This window comes from Nicotiana tabacum, chromosome 12 (assembly GCF_000715075.1).
Source record: "Nicotiana tabacum cultivar K326 chromosome 12, ASM71507v2, whole genome shotgun sequence".
NCBI classification, from domain to species: Eukaryota; Viridiplantae; Streptophyta; class Magnoliopsida; order Solanales; family Solanaceae; genus Nicotiana; species Nicotiana tabacum.
Window position 1 is genome coordinate 45,297,471 of NC_134091.1, and position 25,705 is coordinate 45,323,175.

Here is a 25,705-nt window from a genome sequence, read left to right on the forward strand (position 1 = left end):
TCCTTTTTAAAGTGACAAGTCATTCAGTAAGCTTTAAAGGAGAAGGGAAAAAGTCAAAAAACATAAACTTGGTTTGAAAGCAAATGTATTGTCAAACAAGAAGATAGAAACAGAGTGACAGTGAATGATTTTAATGACAATTTCTAGACAGTTTAACATCCTAATCAGGAAAATTCTAATTTGATTGTCAATTCCAGTTTAATCAACGACATGTATCAATACATACCAAGGTTGTAAGCAACAAGAACAAAGAAATTGAAACAAACGTCTCAGTTAAAAAGCAACTTAACTCAGAAATGTGATTATACAATTCCAAACAAGATGAACATCACCAAAAATGGACCAAAGATCCACCTTTTTTCCTAATTTCTTTACATATATAAAGTGAAAATACATGATTTTCACCTCTTTAAACTACTTATTCTTTAGGCACATTACACCATTAACCATTCTCCCTCCTCTTCTCATCTAAAAAAAGGGTCAAACAAAGAAAAGAAAAAAAGGGGAAAATCTATATCATATTATGCTCATGTTCTAATAATAGATGCCTTCTCAAAAGACAACCATCACCCAATTCTACACAAATTTGTCACTCATGATTTCATCTTCCAATAGAGTCAAGGCCTTCAGTCCTGCTCCGAACGATCCTATGAAACACTTCTCTAACCTGGCGCTCCAAAGGATCCAATCCACTCTTTAAACCATCATAGACAAGCCCAAGTTCATGAATTCTTTCCTTTACTTCTCCATCTTTTTCCTCTGTGATTGGGAACTGAACAGTATCGATCAATTCGTTCATTTGGTGCACGCATTTCTCAATCTCCTGAATCTCCTTCAACAATCCACAAGCATTTCTACGATCCCTCTTCTTCGATTCCTCCAAAATCCTTTCATGAAGAGACAAAATTGGGCCGGCCCAAACGAATTGCCTAGTCACATAAAAATGTGTTTGCAGGCCGCGGTCTTGGCAAGGAATTGCAGCCACTAGTGCCCACATTACAAAGTACAACACATAACTCATTGTAAAAACAGCCAAAGCTAATCCATTAGTAGCAATAATTTCATTACTTTTCGGAGCAACTAAATTATTACCAATTGCTTGGAGCTGCTTAGCAGCAGACCAATTCCTCGATACACTCCACGATAACGATCTAAAATGCCCCATAGACCTATGATCATTCTGAGTATTGTTTCGCCCGAATGACCTGTTTCTATGGTTAACAGTTGCATTAGAATCCTTATCGTCTAGCATACCAATAGTCAAATCAATCAACGCCTTCTTAGCGCGACGAAATTGGCCTTCACCAACACTCCTCTGATTCTCCAATGCACACAAAACAATCTCCATCTGCTTCTGCCATTGCCTGATCTGCTCAATTCCGTCCCTTATCGCGTTACAAACATCCAAACCCTTCACACTCCTATCGAAATAATCAGTAATGTAACGGTCCATTGGAGCTTTATTCAAGTAAGCAGTGTTGTTAAACACAATGGACCTGAATTGTTCCTGGCAACAGAGGAAAACATCCAAGAGTTTACGAATCCACGGGATCGAAAGCAGTTGATCAGAATCAACAGAAGCTAAGTCGTTGAAACGCTCAGCGACTTGCTTTTGAAAAGATTCAAGTTCTAGCTCTTGGCTAGTTGCCTCATGAGCAGATTCCATTGAATGCACCTGATCACGGCGCATACTTAAAAGTGACCTTCCAAAATTTGTGAAAGATGCTGATGCCCCTTGATAATCTGTAACTGGCATTTTCTATAGATTTTTTTTTGTCACATGAAACAGTCAAATTGTTCCAATAAAGAAAATCTTATAATTTTTTTGACAATTTGAAATTCAACCCACAAATTGTTGAGTGTAGAAATTGGAGAAATGGAATGATAAACACGAAATTCGGATCAAACCCCCAAAAATCCGCACCTTTAATAGGAATTGGAAGTGAAAAGAAATTATCAAAAAGAGATCAACCCTTCAAGACTGAACAATTCTAAGGCAAAAGATTCAAACTTTAAGGAAATTAGAGCCAACCCACTAAAATAAGATGAAGAAATGGTGGGAAATGACAAGGAAATTTCAAGAAAATGAACACAACACTATCCTTAACAAGACCAAAATTCCCAGATATTCTTTAAACCTTAAAATCCAAGGGAAGCCATCAAATAAAAATAAGAACAGATGGCAAATCCCAGATTCAATATTTTTTTCTTTCAGTGGACAAAGGAGAGAGAAAACACAGAGAAAGGCAAAAGAAGAGGATGTTTGTGTAACCCTAACAGGAGGAATAAGCCTTTATATTGTGGTTCATTTGTGGACCGCGTATATCGGTTTGTTGGAAATTAAGAAAAGGAAAAATGAAAAGTGATGAAAGAGAAATTTTAATGATTATAAAAATGAAATATTCTCAAAAGGTAATAACTTTAATGGAAAAAATAATCTAATCTAATTGGTGACTAAATATGTAAATTAAGTTAAGAAGGGTTTGGTTTCAACTTTTGCTAACACGTACTATCACACGCAGTGGACACGCATCATCTTCAATCGAGATGGGGCCAATCAAGAACGTGTAACATAAATTTCATAGAGCAATCTTTGATGTTAAATCTTGTCCGTTGGATTTACTTTAGTTTTAATCTGAGGGTGGAGATTAAAGGATGTGACGATTAACTAAGTACTATTTGGTGGAACGTTTTGGTCAGTTTTGCTGACCGAGTCACACTATGGGTTATAGAGGGCTCGTGAAACATCTAATCAAAGATAAGAGAAATTAGTTAGGCTTAGCTTTCATAATTAAAATATTTTAGAATGTTGAAATAAGCAATGGTTAAAGAAAAAATGGTTCATCTTTAGATAGTAATAATGTCATTCTCTCATAACGAGAGGGGAGTATTAAATAAACGTATGATTGACAATAGAAAAGTTAAAATATAAGGAAAAGGGAAGATTTATTAATAGTATATGGTGGAAGATCTCTCTCAAAAAAATTGGCATGTTAGTGATTGTCACTTAACCTTATTTTTGTTATAAATATTTGGTATGTGAAATTTATTGGCCAGATTAACTTATATTCATATTGTACATAGTCCATAAAAAGAAGAAACGCTTCATATCAAGAGTTTTTCATTCACAAGACTCGAACTTGAAATATTTAATTAATAAATGTACGACGATATCATTTATCCTACCAGGCTACCACATTCCTTTGGTGGTAATCGACCTTATTAGTTTTACGTTACATTAAGATACTAAGTAATGTATTCTAATAATGATATGTTAGGGTATCTAAATTTGAAGGAAAAAGAAAACAATTATATAATGAATGCTGATTATGTTACGTCTCAAACAAGACGAGTCTTACGTAGACAACATGTAATTGAGGTAAAAACAACATTATTTTCAATTAATAAATGAGAATATTAAGTTTATTCGTTAACAAATTTGAATCTAATACCTTAAAGAATATTCATCTCAATTCTCAGTCAAAGTAGCAGATTATTCCCTTCACATTAAATTAGTTATGCCTCCCGCGGATTTGATTATTTAGTAAATAAATAGTATCTGTCAGATGATGTTAATAGCAAGTAATCCATTAAGGTGAAAAGTTCTTTCCTAATGACTTGCAAATTTTTTATATAAAACGATAATAACTAATTACAATAAAATTCAATAAAATATAGAATTCATCCTAAATGATAAAATGATAAATGCGTCGAGATTAAATGTAAAAATGGTTTTCATGTGATATTTTATTTTCATTATTGTATTGTAACGACCCAGCCGGTCGTTTTGAGCATTTGCATTCCATTCAACTATTTGAAATCTTGAGCAACATCGTATGATGTATTATGACTTGTTTGAATCGTCTGTTTTGGTTTTCAGGTTATTCGAAATTGATTTAGAAGAATGATTACCAACTAAGAAGTTTTAAGTTGGAAGAGTTGAACAAATTTGACTCTTGAGTATTTGACCCCGGATCGGAATTTTAATGGTTTCGTTAGATCCGGATGGTAATTTTTGGACTTGGACGTTGGCACGGATTCGCATTTGGATATTTCTAGAAGGTTTAGGCACATTTTGACAAAAATTGGAAGATTGAAGGATTGGAAGGTTGGGAGGTTTAATCGAGAGTTGACTTTATTGATATCGGGTTCGAATTTTAATTCCGGGAGTTGGTATAGCTCCATTGTGTCATTTGAGACTTGCATGCAAAATTTGACGTCATTCCGGGTTGATTTGATATGTTTCGACACGAGTTTTGGAAGTTGGAAGATTTGAAAATTCATAAGTTTGATTCGAGGCGCAATTCATAGTTTCGACGTTGTTTGATATGATTTGAGGCCTCGAGCAGGTCCGCGTTATGTTATGGAACTTGTTGCCATGTTTCGACAGGGTTCCGGGGAGTCTCGGGTGTATTTCGGATGGACTACGGGCCATTCCTTCTATTTTTGGAATGCTGATTGTTGGTATCTGATGTCCTTCATCTCATTCGCGATGAAGCAATCACGTTTGCATGGTGTAATGGGGACGCATGCAGCAATTTCCCTTCGCGTTCGTGAAGGTTGGAAGGCCCTTGCCTTCGCGTTCGCATTCAGTGGTCCGCGATCGCGTAGAGGCAAGGCGGAAAAGGGAACCAGGCAACTCTTCACTTCGTATTCGCGAGTACACAGACGCGTTCGCGTAGGATCTGAAGATTTGGTCACCGCGTTCATGAGCTTGATGTCGCATTCGCGAAGCACGTTTTGGCAGCCTTCATTTACTTCTACGCGATCGCGAGGAATGTTCCGCGATCGCGATGTTTTAATCACTCGGCAGAAATAGAAGAACTCTATTTCGAGGGTTAGCCATTTCTATCATTTTTGGAGTTGTAGACCTCGGCTTTGGGAGATTTTTCGTGGGTTTTTCAATCAATTCATTGGGGTAAGTGTTCTTTACCCGAATCATATTATATTTCATGAATCTATTATAATTTTTTTATTATTTAATTAGTGAATTAAGTTGGAAATTTGGAAAAAATTTATAAAATATTTCAAAATGTAAAATGAGGATTTGAAGGCCGATTTGATATCGGAATTTAGTAATTCTTGTATGGTTGAACTCGTTATCGAATGGGCGTTCGGATTTTATGAATTTTATTGGGTTCCGAGGTACGGGCCCGAGTGTTGATGTTTGGGTTGACCTTTTAGTTTTTATTAAAACCCGAAGCTTTATTACCCGAAATTATTTCCTGTGAGTTTTATTTCTGATTTGAAGTTATTTTTGGCTAGATTTGAGCCATCCGGAGGTTGTTTCACTCGAGAAGGTCTTTTAAGAGTATCAGTTTAGCTTCTTTGAGGTAAGTATCTTGTCTAACTTTGTGAGGAGGGGGAGAACTACCCCTTAGAATTCGAGTTGATTGTGCTATTTGTGTTATGTAAAAGCCGTATACGCAAGGTGACGAGTGGGTACACGGATTATATATGGTATTTGACCAATTTAGGTTATCTAGACTCTTTCCATATCTTTAATTGAATTGTCATGACGTGTTATGTCTCATATTGTTAATCTACCCTTATATGCTTTATTTGACGATATTAGCACTTATTGTACTTGTTACTTATTATTTTGCCCTTACATGCTTTAGTTCCAGTTATTGCCTTCCTTATTGTCTTGTCACCTTTTTAATTGTTGAGTTCCTTCCATGACTCCGTGCTTATCTGCTACTTGCCTTAATTGTCGTAATTGCACACCTTAGTTGTCACGTGCTTTACTTGTCCTGTTGCTTTTTGTAATATTTGTTGCGTTCCTTGATTTTTACGTGATTCCTTCATTGCTGTGTACTCATACCCTATAATTGTAAAAATTCTTGTAAATTGAGTATTGGATTATTGATGTTATTGATTTATTTATGGATCAAGTTGCACGCCGCCACATGTAGAATAAGGGTGGATATATGTTGTACGGTGGGATCGGGTTGCACGCCGCAACAGGTGAAATAAGGGTGGATTTATATTGATACGGTGGGATTAGGTTGCACGCCGCAACAGGTGAAATAAGGGTGGATTGATATGGTAAAATAAGGGAGAATTATGATATTGACTCTCATTATATGGTGGGATCGGGTTGCATACCACAACATATATATTTACTTATTATTATTGATATTTACATGGTGGAATAAGGGAGGATCGTGTTGTACAGTGGGATCGGGTTGTGCGCCGCAATAATTTATGTATTTTTATATTCCTTGTTGTATTGTGTTAGATTCGGTTCTTTCGTACGAGACTTTGGGAATTGGTATTCCCGGGTTTTACTGGTTTTCGAGGATCAGGTTGTTTCTATTAGTTATTGCTTTGCCGTCATTTCCTGTTTTCCTTTCCTATTACTATTATTTAGGTGAATTGATTTTCTAGATAATTTATTACGCTGAGTCATTATCTCATACCATGTTGAGTTGTTGGTAACATAATAGTTTTAAATAAAAGAATTATTAACATGCTTACCTCATGTGACTCTTAAGTTAAAACTCGTCGTTTCATTCGGTACTTTACTATTTTTAACAGTTGTCATATTTCACTTTAATTGATTTCTCAACTTAATATCCTTACCATGTTTGATATTTTTACTTTACTTAAAAAGAATTGTTATTATGTTTTAATTTAATAAATTCTATATTAAATTCAGTAGCTTATCCGATGCATTATTTTATTTGAAAATATTATTTTCTTCACCCAAATGATTTCTAAAATAAACTCATTTTCTCATTGATTTCCTACTTGGTTCAGAAACTATAATTTTAATTTACGGTATATAAATAAATCTCTTGAATATCTTAATTAACATTTGGCACGGATACTATGTACCGGGTAACACTTGAATTTTGTCGTGCGGAAGTGATTTGGAAAAATGTGGGCATAAGGTGCCTTGTGTGTAAAGTTTGAAAACTGTGACATATGATATGAGATTATGAGAAGTGGTATCTAGGATAATTCTTGTTGAGATTCGTGCATTAGAAATGAATTGATTAATTGAGTTGTCATCGATTTCCCTTGCTTGGACACATTTATATCTCACCTGTACTCCGGTTGTGTTGTTGCTTAATTATTTGGTTGTTTCTCGTTGCTATTCGTGCTTCTATTATTTTCACAGTTGATTGTAATTTGGAATCCTTCTACTATTGGCCTTAAATTGATGTTATTTCCTTGTTAGCTTTATATTATATCCTACACAGGTTTACATGTCTGGTAGGTATCTTGACCTGGCCTCATCACTACTCTACCGAGGTTATGCTTGATACTTATTGGGTACCACTGTGGTGTACTCATGCTACGCTTCTGCATATTTTTGTGCAGAACCAGGTACTTCGAATTTGATTTTGAGACTTATGCTTGTGCGGCTGGAGACTTCAAGGTACGCCTGCTGGACGTTCGCAGGCTTCGAAGTCACCTTCTGTTGTATTTATTTCCATTGTTTCTTATTATTCCGGAACATTGATGTATTCATTATATATAGTTACTCTTTGAAAGGCTTATGACTTGTACTACCGGTTTTGATATATTGTATCATGTTGAGATTATTGGCTTAATTAGAAATTTTCGGTTCATGTTTAATAGCTATTTAGTAGAACCTGTTATCATTTCGGTATGTGTTAGGCTTACCTAGTTTTAGAGACTAGGTGTCATCACGACTCATTCGGAGGAATTTTGGGTCATTTTTTAAGCATTGTTGTTACATATTTAATCAATTAATAACAGAAAGTTATCAAAGTGACATCACTATTGAAAATAACATTCGAATTAAATCAAATGAAAAGAATAGGTAAATAGAAGCCAATAATGGATATACTCCGAATGCAAGGCCTAACAGCAAACAAGATTAGGGGATTTTGGAAATTCAGATTTTCTTTATATGCGAAAATGGATATTGGAGTGGACTAAGTTAACATTACGGTATAATATCCAATTATCTAAAGAAATATAAATTTGAAAATGATGGAAGCTAGACTTGACCTTTAATGTTGAGTTATTTGAAAAGCAGATGCGCACTTATCTCGTTACAATGTGCCACCAAGGGTTGAGCGGGATAAATACAATTTCTGCACTCTTAACTAGAGTCTGAAATTAGAACCTTGAGAATGGAAACAAATTATAGCATGTACCACTTATTTTTTTTTAATGAGTCTTGCTCCATGCGAATTCGAATTAATTAGTTCATCAATAAGAATACTAGAATTGAGTGAGAACAAAAACATATAAACCTGTTTCAATTAAATCATATTATTAATTGCCATCAAGATTACCTTGAACTACTAACTTGATTATAGGAGAATTTGTCTAAAAACCCAATTATTTTCCTCTTAATTAGTGTTTCAACTGCCACTAATTGGAGCAGGAAGTGTGAAGTTGGAAAAAAAGTAATAAATACGTCGTATTTTTTTCTGAAATACGAAATAATTTAAAATAAATTATAAGTAGTATAGTTGCTAAACAGCCAATATTTACGACGGTAAGGAATATTATATTTTTACTCTTATTTGTGAGTGTGACTCTCAAAAATTAGAAGTACATGGAATACGTATGTAGAGTTGTCATCAGTTGTGACACTGGGGTCTTCGTTGGCGCGTAAGATGTAGATGACTGGGTCCGCTAGACTCAAGACTCTGTCTTTTTCTAGAAGTAGAACCTCACATTCCTTACCTTTGAGTTTGATGATGTCAAAACGGAATTTTCTTGTGGTTACCAAGGTTAATTTAATGTACTTTTCCGAGTTTATGTGGGTGTGTCAACTATTCGACTTGGTCGATAATTAAATATTAATTTTTTAATTATTTTATTATGTATCAGTAAATTTAATTTTTAAAGTCATTCCAATATCACGATCTCTTTCTATACTTCTATTCATTTTCAGTATTTTTTTAAAACATTATGCGTCACTTTGTTATTAGGATATCTTATTTGCTATGTCAAATAGTACTAGCAAGCTTTAATCTAACATAAAAAGTATATATAACAGTACTATATGTTCATTGAATACATTTTTTTCTACAAGAGTTTGAATACATACAATGAGCAGGAGTTTGCTTTATAGCGCAAAGGTTGCACCTGCAGCGCAGGTGGAATCGATTTTGGGTTTTGAGGGCTGATTGCTATTTTTGTTGGTGTATTAGTGAAAAATAGAACCTTAATCAAGAGTTTGAAGAAGCCCCTTTTGAGCAAGGGCGAAGCTACGTTCCTCCGAGGGTGGTCAACGACGACCACCATTCGCCGGAAAATTATACTCCGTATAAGGTAAAATATTATTTGTTATTGATTAAAAATAGACTTTGAACACCCTTACTGTTGAGATTTTTGTTATTTAAGATGAAATAATCTTAAAATGAGGGTGAATGGGAAATGGAGGGAAATAAAATTTTTGAGTAAAATTTTAAGTTTTCCCCTCTTGACAATGAGACATTGTCCCATATTGGAAGAGGAAAAGATTTTTGGTGGGTATATATATAATTGCTCTTCTTGTAGCTTTTAAAGAGTTAAGAAGAAAGCAAGTCTCGCGCCGTCGTCGTCGGACCAAATTTATTTGTTAATAGTAAATATTAACGTAAGATTATCCGCATTTGTAACGGATATGTTCCAATCCGTGTATTGACCACCAGCTGCAATAGCAGCCGCCTAATGCTCTTCCCACCATGGCCAAGTGCTTGCTCCACAAACAAGCTAGTGCATGCTCCACCATGGAGAGTGGAGGGTTGTTCATCTTCAAAGCTGACTGCTATAAATATGTGCAGCAGTTGTTGAAGAAAGATAACAAACCAAACTTAAAACGCTCAACTTTGGCTATACATTGCACTCCTTCCTCTCAGCATTTTCATATGATTTTCTGAGTTTCAACTCCTTTGTTCTGCATTGTTTTAACTTCAAACAAAGCAATTGTAAGTGTGATTTGCTACCGAACTTTGTGTTCGCTGAAACACTGGGGTTTGAAGTACCACTACACTAGTGTGTGATTCGTTCTGTCCTGTGAGGAAATAATTCATAACCTTGGGTATTAGGAGGGAATTATACATAATCCACTGGCAAATGTTTAAACACCCTTATTAAATTTTCTGGCATCGCCACTGCTTTGCTTTTGAGAGACATGAGATGCCTAAAATCATGCATAAATGCTTGAGGATTAGTCATATATGCTTTTGTCGGAAGTTTTTGACTGACTAACCAAACTTCAGACCAAAAAAGTAAGAAGTTTGGCGTTGGCAAGCCAAATTAAGACGCATATGTCAAAAGTTCGCTTATAAAAATTTAGAATGTGAAATTTGTACAATCAATTTGTAACTTTGAATTTTGAATTCAGTTGTACAATCAATATGCAAAATTCAAATGTGAAATTTTTACAATTTTAGTCCCGTATATCTGAAATAGTTTCTGAAGTAGCTAGACTTATAAAAATTTATGAAGTTAAGCCATGACTTAAATAAAGGTCGCAAAATCGGCTATTTTTTTTTTTATTTTATGTTTGAAGTAGTCTTGCTGGCCTCTGATGTGTAGGTCTCAATCATGAGTCCTTTAGTACTTTCCATATGGCCAAAAAGAAAAATGGTTATAATCTGAAGCATATGCATCAGCAATATCACGATCATAGCACTACGCCCTCATAATTGAAATTTAATTAAATAATTGCTTTATGATGCATTCTAGCCTTTAATATCAAGTTTACCACGACTCAAACTGAGGGTCATAACTCTAGATTCGACACAGTGTCTTCAACACCCTGACTTATATTAAAAATGAAAATAAATTGAGTAAAACAATTTTCATTTGCCCTTTTCGTTTTTCCAAGAAAATCCAAATAAATCCTAACAACAATTGGAATTGATAAATGATCAATTATTGTACTCATTTCTTTCTTTATATAATATATATCAAGCGATTTGAGCATTCATAGAAACTTAAAACATAATGATTTCATCGTCCAAGAGAAGAGAGAATCTCAGCTATGGGAGTTAACAAACGAAGTAATACATAAGTTGTCCTGAAAAGTTATTTACACACTCAAATTATGCGAACGATCTTGTACCCGCCTATTTTTTTCTTTTTAAAGCGAGTCTAACCCCATTGAAAATATATAATGAGTTGTGGTTTACCTGCGTGATATGTATCGATCAAATACTGACTGCTTTATTTTGATTTAAGTGTGTAAATGACTTTTACCAAAATCACTTGCCTATTTTGCTACTTCAACAAAAACTCAATATCACCTGTTTATTACTCCTAACTTTTAATTCTAACGAGTTCAACTCTTCATCACACTTCATCAGAATACAACTCTCAGTTCTAAGACATGAGTGAAAAGAAAAAGAAAGATACAGAAAAGGTCCACGTCTGATTACTCGCCATAAAAACAAAGTATTGATTGAAAAAGAAGGAATATATATATATATATATATATATATATGATTGAAAAAGGAGGAATATATGATGTAAATATATAAATTTATATTATATAGGAGTAGTTAGTGTTTATGGGTTTTCTCAAAGATATTCTTTATATTTAAGTCCATCGTGCAGCGCAAAAATATATAAAATATTTAATGGATAACGATATTAGAAAAATCTATCACCATCACCAAAGATATCTATGGTAGAGTGTCATATGAGTTCATGAATAATTGAATCATCGAGTTGTTGTCCTAAATAAATAAAAACTAAAGCAAAGGCCTGCTTAGATGGAGACATGTTAGGATGTGGTGTTCGGTTCTTTCAACAAATCTCTCAATAGTTTGATATATCAGATTAATTATAGGGATATGCCATAAACCTAACAGGCATGGAATCGTAATAATAATAATAATAATAATTAGATAAAAGACGATAACATTTTCTCCACATCAGTGGCTCAATAAAAGGACGATTATGCTTCTTTTATCTATACATTCAATTGACACCGTTCTTTTTATTTCAGAAAAAAATAAATTTTCAATTTAGGTTTTTAGCTGTATTATTTGTCTATGGGGTAGTTCTGAAATCTGAGGTATAATTGTTTTTTCTCTCCAGAAAATCAACTAATTAAAACCAACCCAATAAAAAAATAGGTCTACTTGATGAAACCACTGGCAATCTATCGGTGAACTAGTATTGCCATTATTCATTTTAGTTTTGGCAATTGGCCTTTTCTTATTATGAGTTGCCATGTTTTAAGCAACTGAATATAGTTTCAATAGTAACGAGACGATGGAAGTGACATAAGTCATAGGAATTTTTAAGTAATTTCAACATTTAAAGGTGTTATATTTTCATTAATACACAATAAAGAAAAGGTTGGTAGAGTATTTCACTCTTACTCACCGAAAAATTCATGTAACACTCAGATTTTTAGTCTTCTTTCTGAGAGTAAATACAATCATCTACCAATGAGTAATTCTGCAACTAGACGTGCCTCGCTAAGGGTTGCATTACAAAAGAAATCAACCTTAAAAATTCTTAACATTAATATATTGATAGTAGATTCATTTTCTAATTGGATTGGTTAGATGAGTATAAGGATTATGGGTTAAATGAGGTTTTTATTATTAAAATAATAAAGTTTTAATATGACATGGTATGGTAAATATGTGAGATTTTTTTACCGAGTCAAAAGACAATTGTTGGGTGACTTTGTTATTCCAAAATAAATAAAAATGACTTTGATAATATATCTCTTTTAAGTTGGGTGACCATCTAAGAATTAACTCAAATTAGGAATCTGGTGAAGTATAAAAACAAATATCCATCCAGAAAGAAAAGAAGTGCCAAAACTTGGGGTTTAAGTTTCACCACCTTTTCCAAAAGTTTGCTTTATATATCTCATATTGCCTCTATCTTAAATCACTCTTTAGGGGATTGAAAAAGTGAGATTATTTTAAAAAAAATTGTCTATTCGATTTGTTTGCCTAATAATAGTTAAAAGTTGAGCTAACAAGTTCAGATCTATGCAAAAATTCAAGAACAATGAGAACGAAGCATGTGATTTTGCAAACTCCCATACGGTTTAGGGTCCACACACTAAAAATTTGGGATTTGGGATATGGTTCCATCACTAAATCCCAAATTTTTAGTTTGTTCCAAGCTGATTTAATGTCATTATCGATGAACCCTTGATTGCAACTTGCATTTATCAGAATCTTGGAAATTAGTGGAAATTTTTTTTTTAAAAAAAGTTTTAACTAATTTATCCATTAATTTGACTAGTATTAGGGGTTTAGGCCAGCTCATGGAACGAGCTTCCTGTGTTCCACAGTTGAGATGTAGGGTTTAAACCTTATCGATACTTAATATCTTCTCCCCTTTTTTCTGTATCCTCCCCTGATATATAACAATAACAATAACAAGCTTAGTGAAATTACACATGTGAGATATGGGAAGGGTAAAGTGTACGCAAACTTTATCTTTACCTAATGAAGATAGAGAGATTATTTTCGAAAGACCCTCAGCTCAAAAAAAATAATAAAAAATAATATATAAGGGAGCTTGTCTCCTCCCCTGATATAAAAAATATAAAGAAATAATGGAAAATAATCACTAGTAGTAGTATTTATTTTCCTACTTTATTGTTGTTCCATCTTTTTAGTAACTACTAGGGCTTCGGAGAGTTGAGGTGGTACCATACCTTAGCCTTGAAGGGGTTAGTCCAAATAAGGGTGGGTCCATTTTAGGTATTATTCCAAAAGTTTTTTTTTGGTGGGACCCTTTGTTGGTCTCCAAACGACCTCAACTCCCCCCCCCCCCCGGCCCACTCCACTCTACCCCACCCAATCAGGACTCCAAACTATAGGGTCCAAAAATAATTACAATAAATTGCCTAATTTCAAGTGGCAGCTTTGATCTTGTCCCCTAAATGTAGATATCTTGACCTTTGACCTTTGAAAGATTCATCTAAGTTGACTCGCTCAACCTGCAGAAAAATTTGATCCAAATAATAGAAACTATTACAACTCTATCCAATTCTGAATATTAATTGTTTTGACTAATGAATTTGTTTTAAGTATTTGATACTTTAAGAAAATAAAAAGTTATTTATTATTTATTTGTTCAAATTACTCTCAATATTTCGATTAGCTAGTGTTAATTAAGTAAGACGTTTAAGAGATAAATATAATTTAGGCGAATACTCCTATGATTGAAGTTATAAAATTTCTTTCTTAAGAGATGACTAAATAATAGAACAGAAGGGAGTAAAATTCTTGATAGGAAATTCCTAAAACAAGAAAAAGAAGGTGCTGGTCAACAGACAAGAAATAACGAGACTTACAATGGTACTAGTAAAAGTAAAGATGTTATGAAGCATACAAATTCAGAGCTTTAACTCTTCTTTTGGCATCAAACTGTAAATATTATAGGATGATCTGTTGAAGATATTTTGGATTAGTTTGCAATATCCTATAGTGAGTTGCCAATTGATGTTAATGAGACCAGTCAAGTCATATCTTAAGAATGGAAACATAGTCCTTTTATCATTGAAGAAGGAGCCAATTATCACGTCTCAAAACAGAGACGACTAAAAATGAAAAAGATTTCGTTTTATGGGGCCAATTTTTCACTATATAGAAAAACATGCACAACAACATTCAGGAAGGAGAACCTTTGTTTACATTTGCCTCTATCCCCATCAGATGCTGGAATACATTAGTGACTGTTAAGTATAATTGTTATGCTCTTTGCTAATATGTTACTCCAAGAAAACTTACAATGTAATTGGGAAGCAAACTGACATTAGTAAGATGGTTGATTCTGTTAAACAAATGACTCGAGTGATGCAGGAGTCGTGCAACTGAGATCCCCTTTGAGCTGATCAGGCCTTGATCTAAATGAACTGCTGATACGAGCGGAGGGTTGAAAAGTGCATGAGGAATATAAGCACATTCATTCAGAAGGTTGTTTCAGCAGAGACATCTAAGTCACTTGGCAGGTGTAATCCGTTCTCTTCATTTACTCCACGGATATCAGCCACAAATATACTACCTGAGTCGCACCAACCCCCCAAGACATCTCTGTCTGAACACTGTAAAAAACATGTAGAAAAGAGCTTAATGGATGAGGAATAACAAGAAACAAGTTTCATAGCAAAGTTGGCATATTACTGAACAAAAACTCTCAAACACAGTAGTAGTTCGCATTACAGCTCCAGCAACATAGCAGTTCATGAGGAGGTGAACAGGGGAAAAATAAGGAAACAAAATCAAGCAAAATGATACTGTTAGCAACACAGGAGTTCAACAGTTAGTCAAGAAGTGACATCTGATTTAACAGAAGATCCTATCACAGTGCTGATCCATTTCAAATAAAAGAAGTGCATTGGTGGTGATTACCACCATCAAATTAACCAAGTAGAGCTGGATAATCTGCATATCACATTTACACTTAGTTCATACCTTGCTAAATCCAAGCCAATTAGAATCTCCTCGGTATGAAAATACTTTCTTGCTTTCTCGCCATCGTCCACAGAGGACCTGTGCAGAAGTATTCATCAATTGTGCTATTCAATATCAATGACATTGTCATGGGAAGTATAAAGGATGTACAATACTTACATTCAATTTCATACCCATAGCACAAATTAATGCTCTCTTAAGTTTATCAAGAATAGGAGAAAAAGGAAAAAGGTGATGGAAACAAATCACTACTTGCACTACGAACTATTATGAGGAACAAAAATCAAAATGCACCATGTATAAGGATGGAGCAAGACCAGATGGCTGTGGTATAGGACCTCAAATTCGCAAGTTATAAACCATTCGTCATTTTGGCCCGCTAAACTAACAATAGATGACAGTAATCATTTCAGGGGGCAACAGACCGCTGCCTGTCACTATCTTGAGACTGACGTTACAAAATTGGCAATAGTGTAGGGAAGGAAAGGGGGGAAAAGGAAATAAAGAACAAGAAAATCTGCGGAAGGAAACTACTAAAATAACAAGAACCGGTTTTCACGTACTTGAGTGATTTATGCTTCTACTTTGAAGGAAAAAAAAGAGTAATAACATTTTAATCATTGTAGACGGACCATGTAATCTACCATGTAATGCATTTTACCCATTGCTTGGTGGGATGAATAAAAAAAAATTACTTAAAATTGGAGACAGATTAGAAGATAGTATCTTCAAATTCAAAGAACTAAAAGGAAAAAGAGAGTTGGGTTGGGTAGTGAGGGGAGAAATTGAGTTTTACATTTGTCGTTTCGGGAGCTGGACAGAAAGAAAGAGAGAAAAATTCCTCAGTAATATTTTTGGTAAGATTTGCCGGCCAGACTGTCACTACTTAAAAAGTACAACAATCAACAATATTGGATCTTAATGGGGATTATTACGTTTTGAGGAATTGAGGATACAAGTTGGAATAATGGAAAAAGATTTTGAACATCTTTGAAGGAATGTTGCTGAAAATTTACATCAATATTGGCTCTATTTTAGTTCTATGTTTTAAGGAAGTGAAGATACAAGTTGGAGTACTGAGGCAACTCAGATTCTCTACTTAATTCAAGAGAAACTATGAGCCCGTTTGGATTAGCTGATTTGAAGTAGCTGATAAGCATTAGGCGCTGAAAAGCACTTTTTAAGTGCTGAAACTGATTTAACAAATAAGCAGTTACGTGTTTGGATACAAGTGCTGAAATTGATAATAAACTGTTGCAGTATTTGATAAAAAAGTGCCGATAAGCTCCTTTTTCTGTTAAAATGACTTGAATAACCTTAGAACTATTTACACTTATAATGGCATAATTTCTTCAAACTTTAGATTGCATATCGATTCAAATACAAAATATTCTATTTGTCATTTTATTTTAAATACAACTGTGATTAGATAAGATAATTTTTATGATAAATATAATTTATTTTATGATAAGCATATAATCATAAGTTATAATAATTAATAAATTGACAAAAGTTTCTCAGTAAAAAAAATAAACCTAAATAGGATAAAATATTTGAAGAAAAACATTGTCTTCATCACCACAACACTTTGAAACCAATACATCAAAAATTTGATATGTCCTCGTTTATTACATTCATTTCAAAGATTAATACACAACCATATAGATACAAATATGCAAAAGAATAGAGAATTTACTTACCTCAAATAGTCAATGAGAATTGCAGACTTGAAGAGGCAGGGGGTTTAGGTTGAAAAAATATGTGAGGCAGTGAGTATCGATGTAGGAGTTTTGTTTTGAAAAGGAATATTTTAGGGATAAAATAGTAAAAATCTTGGTCAAACTTAAAGTGCTTATAAGCTAAAAATTCATAAGTTGGAGGTGACCAGCTTATGGCTTTTGGCTTATAAGCACTTTTAACTTTACCAAACGCGTAGATAAGCCAAAAAGTGCTTATAAGCTAGTTTGACCAGCTTATAAGCTTAGCCAAACACCCTTTGTGAATGGTTGGTTGTGAAATAGTCACCTCATAGTCAACTCCTTGCACATAGACGTATTCAGGATCGACGGAAGAGAAAGCAAGTCCAGTTATCTGTCGTAGCATGAGATATTATAGTAATTAGAAGTAGAAGAACAAAGCATGGGCATAATGAAGAACATTGAAAGAAAAAATGAACAGCAAGGAAATAGAAGAAAAAAAAACAAAAAGAATGTTCATTGAGATTGAGGGAACCAACAATGAGATGAATTAAAATATTGACCAAACAACTTCATTCTGTGTGGCCTCACTTGAGACAAGGGTACTATTGGCAGGATTTCTTTTTAGAAGTTCCTTTGATACCTTATTACACAAAATAACTAAAATACCCCCACCCCACCCCACCCCCCAAATACACACACATATGACAGAAATTTACCTCATATTTAGAGCAGTTTAGCCATCTTGAGATGGCTGACCACCTGCATTTGAAATGTATATTTCGCATCAGGACATTGAAGCAGACATAGGAAGCTGAGATAATTACACACTTCATGAGAAGTTGCAAGAGAGAACATATCCTAGTGCTAAAAACCGCAATATTCCTTTCAAAAGAATGCAAAGATTAGAAATGTATGAGATGATAGACAAGATCAAAGTTGGCATAGTGTATTCCAAGTGATCTGCAATTGATTAAGCGTACAAGCACACTGTAAATATAATTTTTTCTTTATACTAGTATAGCAAACAATCCCTCAGGACCAAGTAAAGCTTCATGAGGAAACAACCTTCGAGGATCATAGACGGTCACAGTGCGATCAGCTCCACCAGTTGCAATAGTACCTTTTGAAGAATTACAGAGTGCATACAAGATATCTCCTACTGATCCACAGATTCGACGCACGCAACCACCGTTTTCTTTCATTCTCAAGTCCCATATTGACAGCTGCAGTCAATATAGAGTGCAGAGAGGAATCAGTAACGAACAGGGAATTCTCTGCATGATTCCAACATAAGAAAATGAAAAACAAAGGAACATCACCTGGCAACCTTCTGCAATTGCTAATACGGAATTTTCACCCCCTCCAGAAAAACTTTGCATGAACATAAGTGATGATGGATACGACAATCTGCAACATGATTCTTGTTTGCATAGATTTCTCATAGACATTTAAGAAGAAAAAAAAAGGAAAAAAGAAAATAGTCCACGAATAGAATTATTTGCCATCTGATGGACACATAGCACTCAGAAATGCAATCTAAATACTTTTCCAAAAATTGCTACTACAGACAGCAAGTCACAGGTATAAACATGGATACTCAGCTTTCATAGTGAGACATTATTGAAATTGCTAAGTATGATGGGAAAGGTAGGGATAAGGTCTGTGTACATACTACCTTCCTCAGACCCCACTTGTGGAATACACTGGGTATGTTGTTGTTATTGTTGTTGTTATTGAAGGGAAAGGAGAATGAGTAATAGAAATGGCTATGAGGGAATGCATTTAATTCCTGGACTGTTTTGCTTTGGTTCTATTTATTTTGTCTTTTGTTCACACTTCAAATAGTGTATGCTGTTTTACTCAAAAGTTGACGAGCAATTGGACTGTGGATAAAAAGATGCCTTGTATCTTCAGTTTCATTTTTCACAAATAAAGCATCTGCTAAAGGTATTAGTGCTCCTTAATGTCTGACTTGTTTATTTCCGACCACAAGAAGTAAACTCAGCATTTGGCAATAGTTTCCTATATTTTGTGTTTACACACACACACACACACACACACACACACACACACACACACACACACACACATATATATATATATATATATATATATATATATATATATATATATATATATATATATATATATATATAGAGAGAGAGAGAGAGAGAGACTGGAAATGTGAATGCTAGATGCATGATATTTTTGTACATGCTGCTTTATATATTGACCATATTTCAGAACCAGAGAACACAGTAGTAAGAAATAGAATGAAGGGTTTGAGATGATACTGTAAAGGATAACTGCTGTCTCCAAACCAAAGATAGGTACTTACGTACGTAAAGTGCGGAGATGAATATCTTGGTCATAAACATCTATGGTTTTGGAGAAACTGTGAGCCACAGCTGCCTGTGGAAAAGGCCAGTAAATACTGAAATTCAGGCTGAAACCAAGAAATATGCCACTAAAAAGAATTTTTTCTTTGCAAGAGAGAACAAAGAGAGTGTGAGAGAGAAGATGGTAAAAGAAAGAAAATGAAATGCATATGGAAGAAGAACAAAAATAACCTTCCCACTTGCCTTCCAAGAGTTCAACTCAACTTAAAAGTGCTTTAGAGTTCATTTGAATACCCAATATGACATTGAGAATAATAGAAACTTACTATTTGTGCTCAGGTATGTTGACTAGCTGAAGTTATTTAGCTTAATAAGCAATAGATACATGGGGCAAAAAGTAAGCCGACGTTACATCTAGAGGCAAGGAGATTATTTTGAGAAAGTTTTTGCCATCATTTCACATTTCTCAGTATAACGTAGACAAAAAGTAAAATTTGTTCCGAGCAGCAGATAGTCTAGCTGGAAAACTCTCAGGCAAAGGACACAAGCTATATTGAAGCACACCGGAAGATATACAACAGCAAATGGATAGCAAACTAATCAGAAGACAAGGACAAGGGCCACCCTCCACCCCAATTCTCTCTAATTTGCACCCACAAGCACACATACAATAGTTTTCATACAAACTTTGCCAAGCAGGAAGAAGCTTAAAGATGTGAGACGTCAGGATTAAGGAGTACAAACTCAAATCTAGCAGATACATGAGATCAAATACCATGGACCATTGAGTAGGGTTGAAGCAAAGGCCTGCCCAGCTACCTTCTCCAACACCACAATCTCGAGGAGAGACAGAATATGTAAGCCTGTTGACATCTGAAAAAAGAGCACTTGATCAAACCACAATCAAAATATCATGCTTGATAAGAATAACTCACTAGTGAAATTCAATGTCTGGCCCATGTTAAAATCACATTACACAATTTTGCTTAGATCTAGTCTAATTAGCAAAACTATCAGTTTATCTAATCAGTTTTAATCAAGAAGCAAGTTGGTAAACAACATCACTCATACATTAGATTATACTACTCTAAGCTCAGCATCTTTAGTTAAATTATAATAAAACTAAACAAGTGAGCATGTTGGACCACATAACTAGTGAATTTAGTTACTAACAGTTGCTTAACGCCTATATCCATAGAGAAAATTTAGGTCTGCCAGGAGCTACACCAAAATAAACTGTTAATGTTTATCCGAATCCACCACCATATAGTTCCGTGATGAAAATGAAACAGGAGAGATACCTTTACCACTGGCATCTAATCTTGAGACAATAAGGTGACCATAAGAATCCACGCTTCCCAGTGTTAAGCAACCAGTGCCTGTAGAGAGCTAGACATAACATCAAGTTGTTGACAGGTAGAGGGTAGCTGCTTCAAGTACTTAAGAGAAAAAAAATCACTTGTAAACTAATGGAAAAACCGCAGTGCATAAAATAATGAAGATAGAAAAGAAGCAAAAGCAGCAAGTGCTTAAAAGGAAACGAGGTAGAAAACCCTTCAGATGTACAAGACCACAGTATGGTACAAATAGTTTCTAACTTAAGAAAAAAGTTTTAATACTAGTTTTATAATTCAATGATGTGATACGACAGACCATTCCCGTAGTTTCTTTTTCTAATTCCCCTTCTCTGTCTCTCTATCTATATGTATCACTGTCTCCCTCACATCATTTTCTTGGGTGGAAAGTAGAGTGAACTCCTTTATCACCATGCCTTATTTCAATACCTTAGGAGGATTATTTCAGAATAAGAGAATAGCAACAAACTTTTCAGTAAATCACAAGAGCTGCCAAATATTCAAAAGCTAAATATCACTTAATAATGCAAGTGCAACTCATGGAAATCAGAAGATATTCAGCATGTCTCCAGATCTTACTTTCAGTTTCAGCTAGCGCTATGCTTTGGATTTCTGACCGATGGGGGCAGTGATTAACCACTGAGGCCTCTAGAACCTTCACATGAACGTCATTGTTAAGCAAAATCACAATTTTCTTCTTGCATCATGACAAAAGAAATGACAAGTTTACCTCACATTGTTCAGGAATTAGGAGGTCCCCCTTTCCTAGGTTGATCAGTGAACTTTTCATTGGAATCTGTACAGTGAAGATGAAAATAAAATGAACTACTCTTTCTTGTCTGTCAAACATGTCTATCAAAAACATGCTTGTAAAAGTGTTAGTCAGCTAATAACCTGCAAGAATGTGTGTCAAGTCAATAATGAACTTATTCTCTTTTATAGACAACATAACTACAACAATAATAACCGAGGAAGAAATGAAATAACTACATGACAACAATCTGCAATCCGACAGAGTAGCTTATTCAACTTCCCCCACCCCCGACCCCGAACCAATCCTCAATCTGTCTCCCTATCTCTTCTTGTCACCTTTACAAATCACAAACAGAAGGCGTAAATTGCGTGTGCAGGGTCATATCAACAGGGGCAGATCTATAGTGTTAGCTATACGTTCACACGAATCCTGTAGCTTTCGCCCAAGCCCTGTATATGTATTAAGAAATCCACTATCAATAAATATTTCACTGTGAACCCAGTTATTGTTGTATATTAACTTGAGGTTGCTGTCGGAACTCATAAACTTAAAATTTTGGAGCCTCTTGGATATTAGACATGCAAGTAATAAAATTATAATAACTGGAAAGACAATATCAGATTTTCCCCTCTCTTAAACGGGGCAAGAGAACAATTGCAACTCAGTTTAGCATTCTAGAATTCATCTGGGACAATAAAAAGAACCAAAAAGAAAAAATCTAACCTGAATATAATACATATAGAAAGTTGTGATTTTGACATGCATATATGAGAACTTTTTAAAATCTTGCACATGTAACATACATATACACAAGTGTAAAGCATGTCTTTATACAACTAAAGGACTTACAAGAAGTCTGTAAATATGGCAACCAGAAGCTACATAGACCCAACAAGAAGAATTGTTATCATCATTCACCTGCTCTCAGAAAAAAACGAAGTTTTTAAAATGAATAGCGAAAAATGGAAATAGGGGGGGAAAAAAAGGCAATTAGTACAACGGACATGAAGGGCAAGACGAGTAGACTGGAGATTGCCAGGGGAAGGATGATCAATAAGAGTGGAAGGAATCACTGCTTTCTTCAACCAATTTGCTTTCAACTCCACCATCACTTCTCTCTCTCTCTCTCTCTCTATCTCTGTCGCTCGCTCGCTCGCTGCTGCAGTTGCTGCTTCTGGTTCTATGGGTTTGCTTCAAAGTCCAACAATTAGAAAAACTAGGGAAAAGAAAAGAAAAACTTAAGGAGTGTTATAAAAAAATATCAAATTAGAATGAATGTCTATTCTCCCTCCGTGATTTTCATCTCAAATCTTTAATAATGACATATTTTTTTTTATGTTTAATGACATATTCAATAACATATTTTTTTTATTTTTCATGCCTATATAAAGACCTTGTAATAGATAGGAAAATGCACACAATTGAAGAAGAAATAAAATCTCTTATCTCTTTCTCTATATATCTCTTAGCTTGTTTTTCCTTGTTCCATATTGTTACTTTGAGTTATATTTTATAACACCTTATCAGCACGAAGTTCTAGCCATCTGAGTTGTTATGATGCGGTCAGTGCCGGTAGCGTCATTTAATATTAATAATATGGTAAGAACGATGATAGTATAAGGTGTACAACGCCAGCATATATTCGGCCATCACGATTAGCCTTTTCTAATTAGTTTTCAAGTTTCTTTACACTTTGCTATTTATGTTTCCATACATGAACAAACTTGCTTTACGGAAAAAAAATTCTTGAAAGTTCATCAAATCATGTAAGAATTTTTGGTGTAAAGAACGATAAATAATTTCCCTATAATAAGTATTATGTTCCTATGTGTTTTGAGAGAGCACATATTTTTCCTTTCTATTTTGTCACATATCTCTTCCATCTTAAAGTGGGATAATTATCACAAAGGACACGTAGATTTTAATTAATTATGTATTTTTCTATATTTGCTTGATACTTTTTATTTGATTGAGTCGAGTTAATGAAAGTTCGCATATGCAAATTAAATTCAATCGCCACCAATAGTGAAAACCCATCACATAAGTCTAAAATAAGACATAATGTTATCGTGGAGGTATGAATGGATGTGTACGTGGTAATGGACGAAATTATAATCGTCATCATTATGGTAATGAGAACAATAATTGCTCTCAAAATAATCCTTCACTTTGTGAAAGTGATGTTTGTCATTGATATGGCATGAGATTTTATAAAGCACACGTGGATTATTATGTTCCATTCCTAAAGTGAATGTGAAAACAATGTGATAATCATTATGAATACATATTCATCTTGAAAGAATATGAACGTGCTAGTGGTAGTAAATATACCACACTCACCTCGAGAAGGGGTTTTGAGATGAAATAAGAAAATAATGTCATTATTATGGCATAAATGGTCATTGGTCACGTACCTATTGTACGCCAAAATATTTTGGCAATGTGATTATTAAAGGACAATAATAATGCAAGAAACACATCTTGCATCTAATTTTGACCATGACCACAATGGTATAACTCTCTCTTTAAAAGAGATATTCACCATATAGATATTGATGAATATATGGTAGTACAAAATTAATTGAAGGCTATGGAAGAGCTACTATAACTCTGCCTAAGGGAACAATACTTATCATAGAGAATGCAATGTTCTCCTCCAAGTCCAAGAGGAACTTGTTGAGTTTTAAAGATATCCACCGAAATGGATTTCATATTGAGATAATAGATGAGAATAATCTCAAATATCTCATCATTACCAATAATGTCTCTGGCCAGAAAAAGGGTTATTAAGAAGTTCCCATCTTTATCTTGTGGCCTGTATTGGACAAGAATAGTGCAATTGAGGAACATTCTATCGTAAACCAAAAGGTTACTAATTCCAATACTTTTGTACTTTGGCATGATCGATTGGGACATCCCGAATCAATTATGATGAGACGAATTATAGAGAACTCAAATGGGCATCCATTTAAGAATTTAAAGATTCTTTTAAATAATGAATTTTCTTGCACTTCTTGTTATCATGGCAGGTTGATTATTAGACCATCACCAATAAAGATTGGGGTTGAGTCTCCTGCGTTTTTGGAACGTATACAAGGGGATATTTGTGGACATATTCACCCACCTAGTGGGCTGTTTAGATATTTTATGGTCTTAATAGATGCATCTTCTAGATGGTCTCATGTATTCCTATTGTCATCTCGCAACCTGGCATTTGCAAAATTAATGGCACAAATAATCGGATTACGGGCACAATTTTTCGATAATCCAATTAAGTCTATTAGACTTATAATGCCACTGAGTTTTCATCCCAGACATTTAATGATTATTGCTTATCAATTGGAATAAAAGTGGAACATTCTGTAGCTCATGTTCACACTCAAAATGGCCTTGCAGAACCTTTAATTAAACGTCTGCAATTGATAGCAAGACCATTACTCATGAAAACCAAGTTACCCACTTCAGTCTGGGGTCATGCCATTTTGTATGCAGCAATGCTAATTAGTCTCAGACCGATAAATTATCATAAATATTCCCCGTTACAATTAGTTTTGGGTCATGAACCTAATATATCCCATCTAAGAATTTTTGGATGCGCTGTATATGTGCTTGTAGCACCGCCATATCGCACCAAGATGGGTCCCCAAAGAAGGTTAGGAATATATGTTGGGTTTGAATCGCCCTCCATTATTCGCTACCTTGAAACATTAACGGGAGATTTATTCACTGCTCGATTTGCAGATTGTCGGTTCGATGAGGCATTTTTCCCAATTTTAGAGGGAGAAATTGGTGAAACCAAAGGTGAAATTTTGTGAAAAAATACATCATTGTCTCATTTTGATCCGCGTGCCTCTATTTGTGAAAAAGAGGTGCAAAAGATTATCCATTTGTAGAAAATAGAAAATCATATGCCAGATGTATTTACGAATCTGATAATGAATCACATATCCCTGCAGAGAATGTTCTAATCCGTATTGATGTCCATGTTGGAAAATCTTCTAGTGTCATAGCTAATGAGTCAAAAGCACGCCTAAAGCGTGACAGACCACTGGGTTCTAATGATCGAAATCCTAGAAAAAGGAAAATAAATGATCAAGATAATACTACGAAAGAGTCTCATAAAGAAACCCATAATTTAACCAATCATGAGATTCATGAGGATATCGATGAGCCTGAGACACAA

At 34.5% G+C, this 25,705-nt stretch overlaps 2 protein-coding genes across 2 annotated transcripts; both read right to left on the reverse strand.

Annotated features, from left to right (window-relative positions):
* Positions 1-255: 255 nt before the first annotated feature.
* Positions 256-2,282, reverse strand: LOC107781516 (protein BYPASS1-LIKE-like). The gene has a single exon (XM_016602229.2). The coding sequence runs from the start codon at positions 1,754-1,756 to the stop codon at positions 602-604; it is 1,155 nt and encodes a 384-aa protein (XP_016457715.1). The 5' UTR covers positions 1,757-2,282; the 3' UTR covers positions 256-601.
* A 12,239-nt stretch (positions 2,283-14,521) lies between these two features.
* LOC107812385 (uncharacterized) lies at positions 14,522-22,737 on the reverse strand. Its single transcript, XM_075226434.1, has 13 exons — positions 22,527-22,737; positions 22,372-22,440; positions 21,499-21,564; positions 21,348-21,423; positions 20,715-20,792; positions 20,189-20,286; positions 19,413-19,486; positions 18,394-18,481; positions 18,140-18,297; positions 17,791-17,833; positions 17,400-17,465; positions 15,375-15,452; positions 14,522-15,004 (listed from the first exon to the last, which is right to left on the reverse strand). The coding sequence occupies exons 1-13, from the start codon at positions 22,629-22,631 to the stop codon at positions 14,870-14,872; spliced, it is 1,134 nt and encodes a 377-aa protein (XP_075082535.1). The 5' UTR covers positions 22,632-22,737; the 3' UTR covers positions 14,522-14,869.
* Positions 22,738-25,705: the final 2,968 nt, after the last annotated feature.

Coding starts and splice junctions, on each gene's coding strand:
- LOC107812385 (XM_075226434.1), bottom strand. CDS start 22,631: ATGGTGGAGTTGAAAGCAAATTGGTTGAAGAAAGCAGTGATTCCTTCC. Junction 21,565..22,371: donor GCCATATTTACAGACTTCTT/GTAAGTCCTTTA, acceptor TTCACTGTACAG/ATTCCAATGAAAAGTTCACT. Junction 19,487..20,188: donor ACCCTACTCAATGGTCCATG/GTATTTGATCTC, acceptor CCTTTTCCACAG/GCAGCTGTGGCTCACAGTTT.
- LOC107781516 (XM_016602229.2), bottom strand. CDS start 1,756: ATGCCAGTTACAGATTATCAAGGGGCATCAGCATCTTTCACAAATTTT.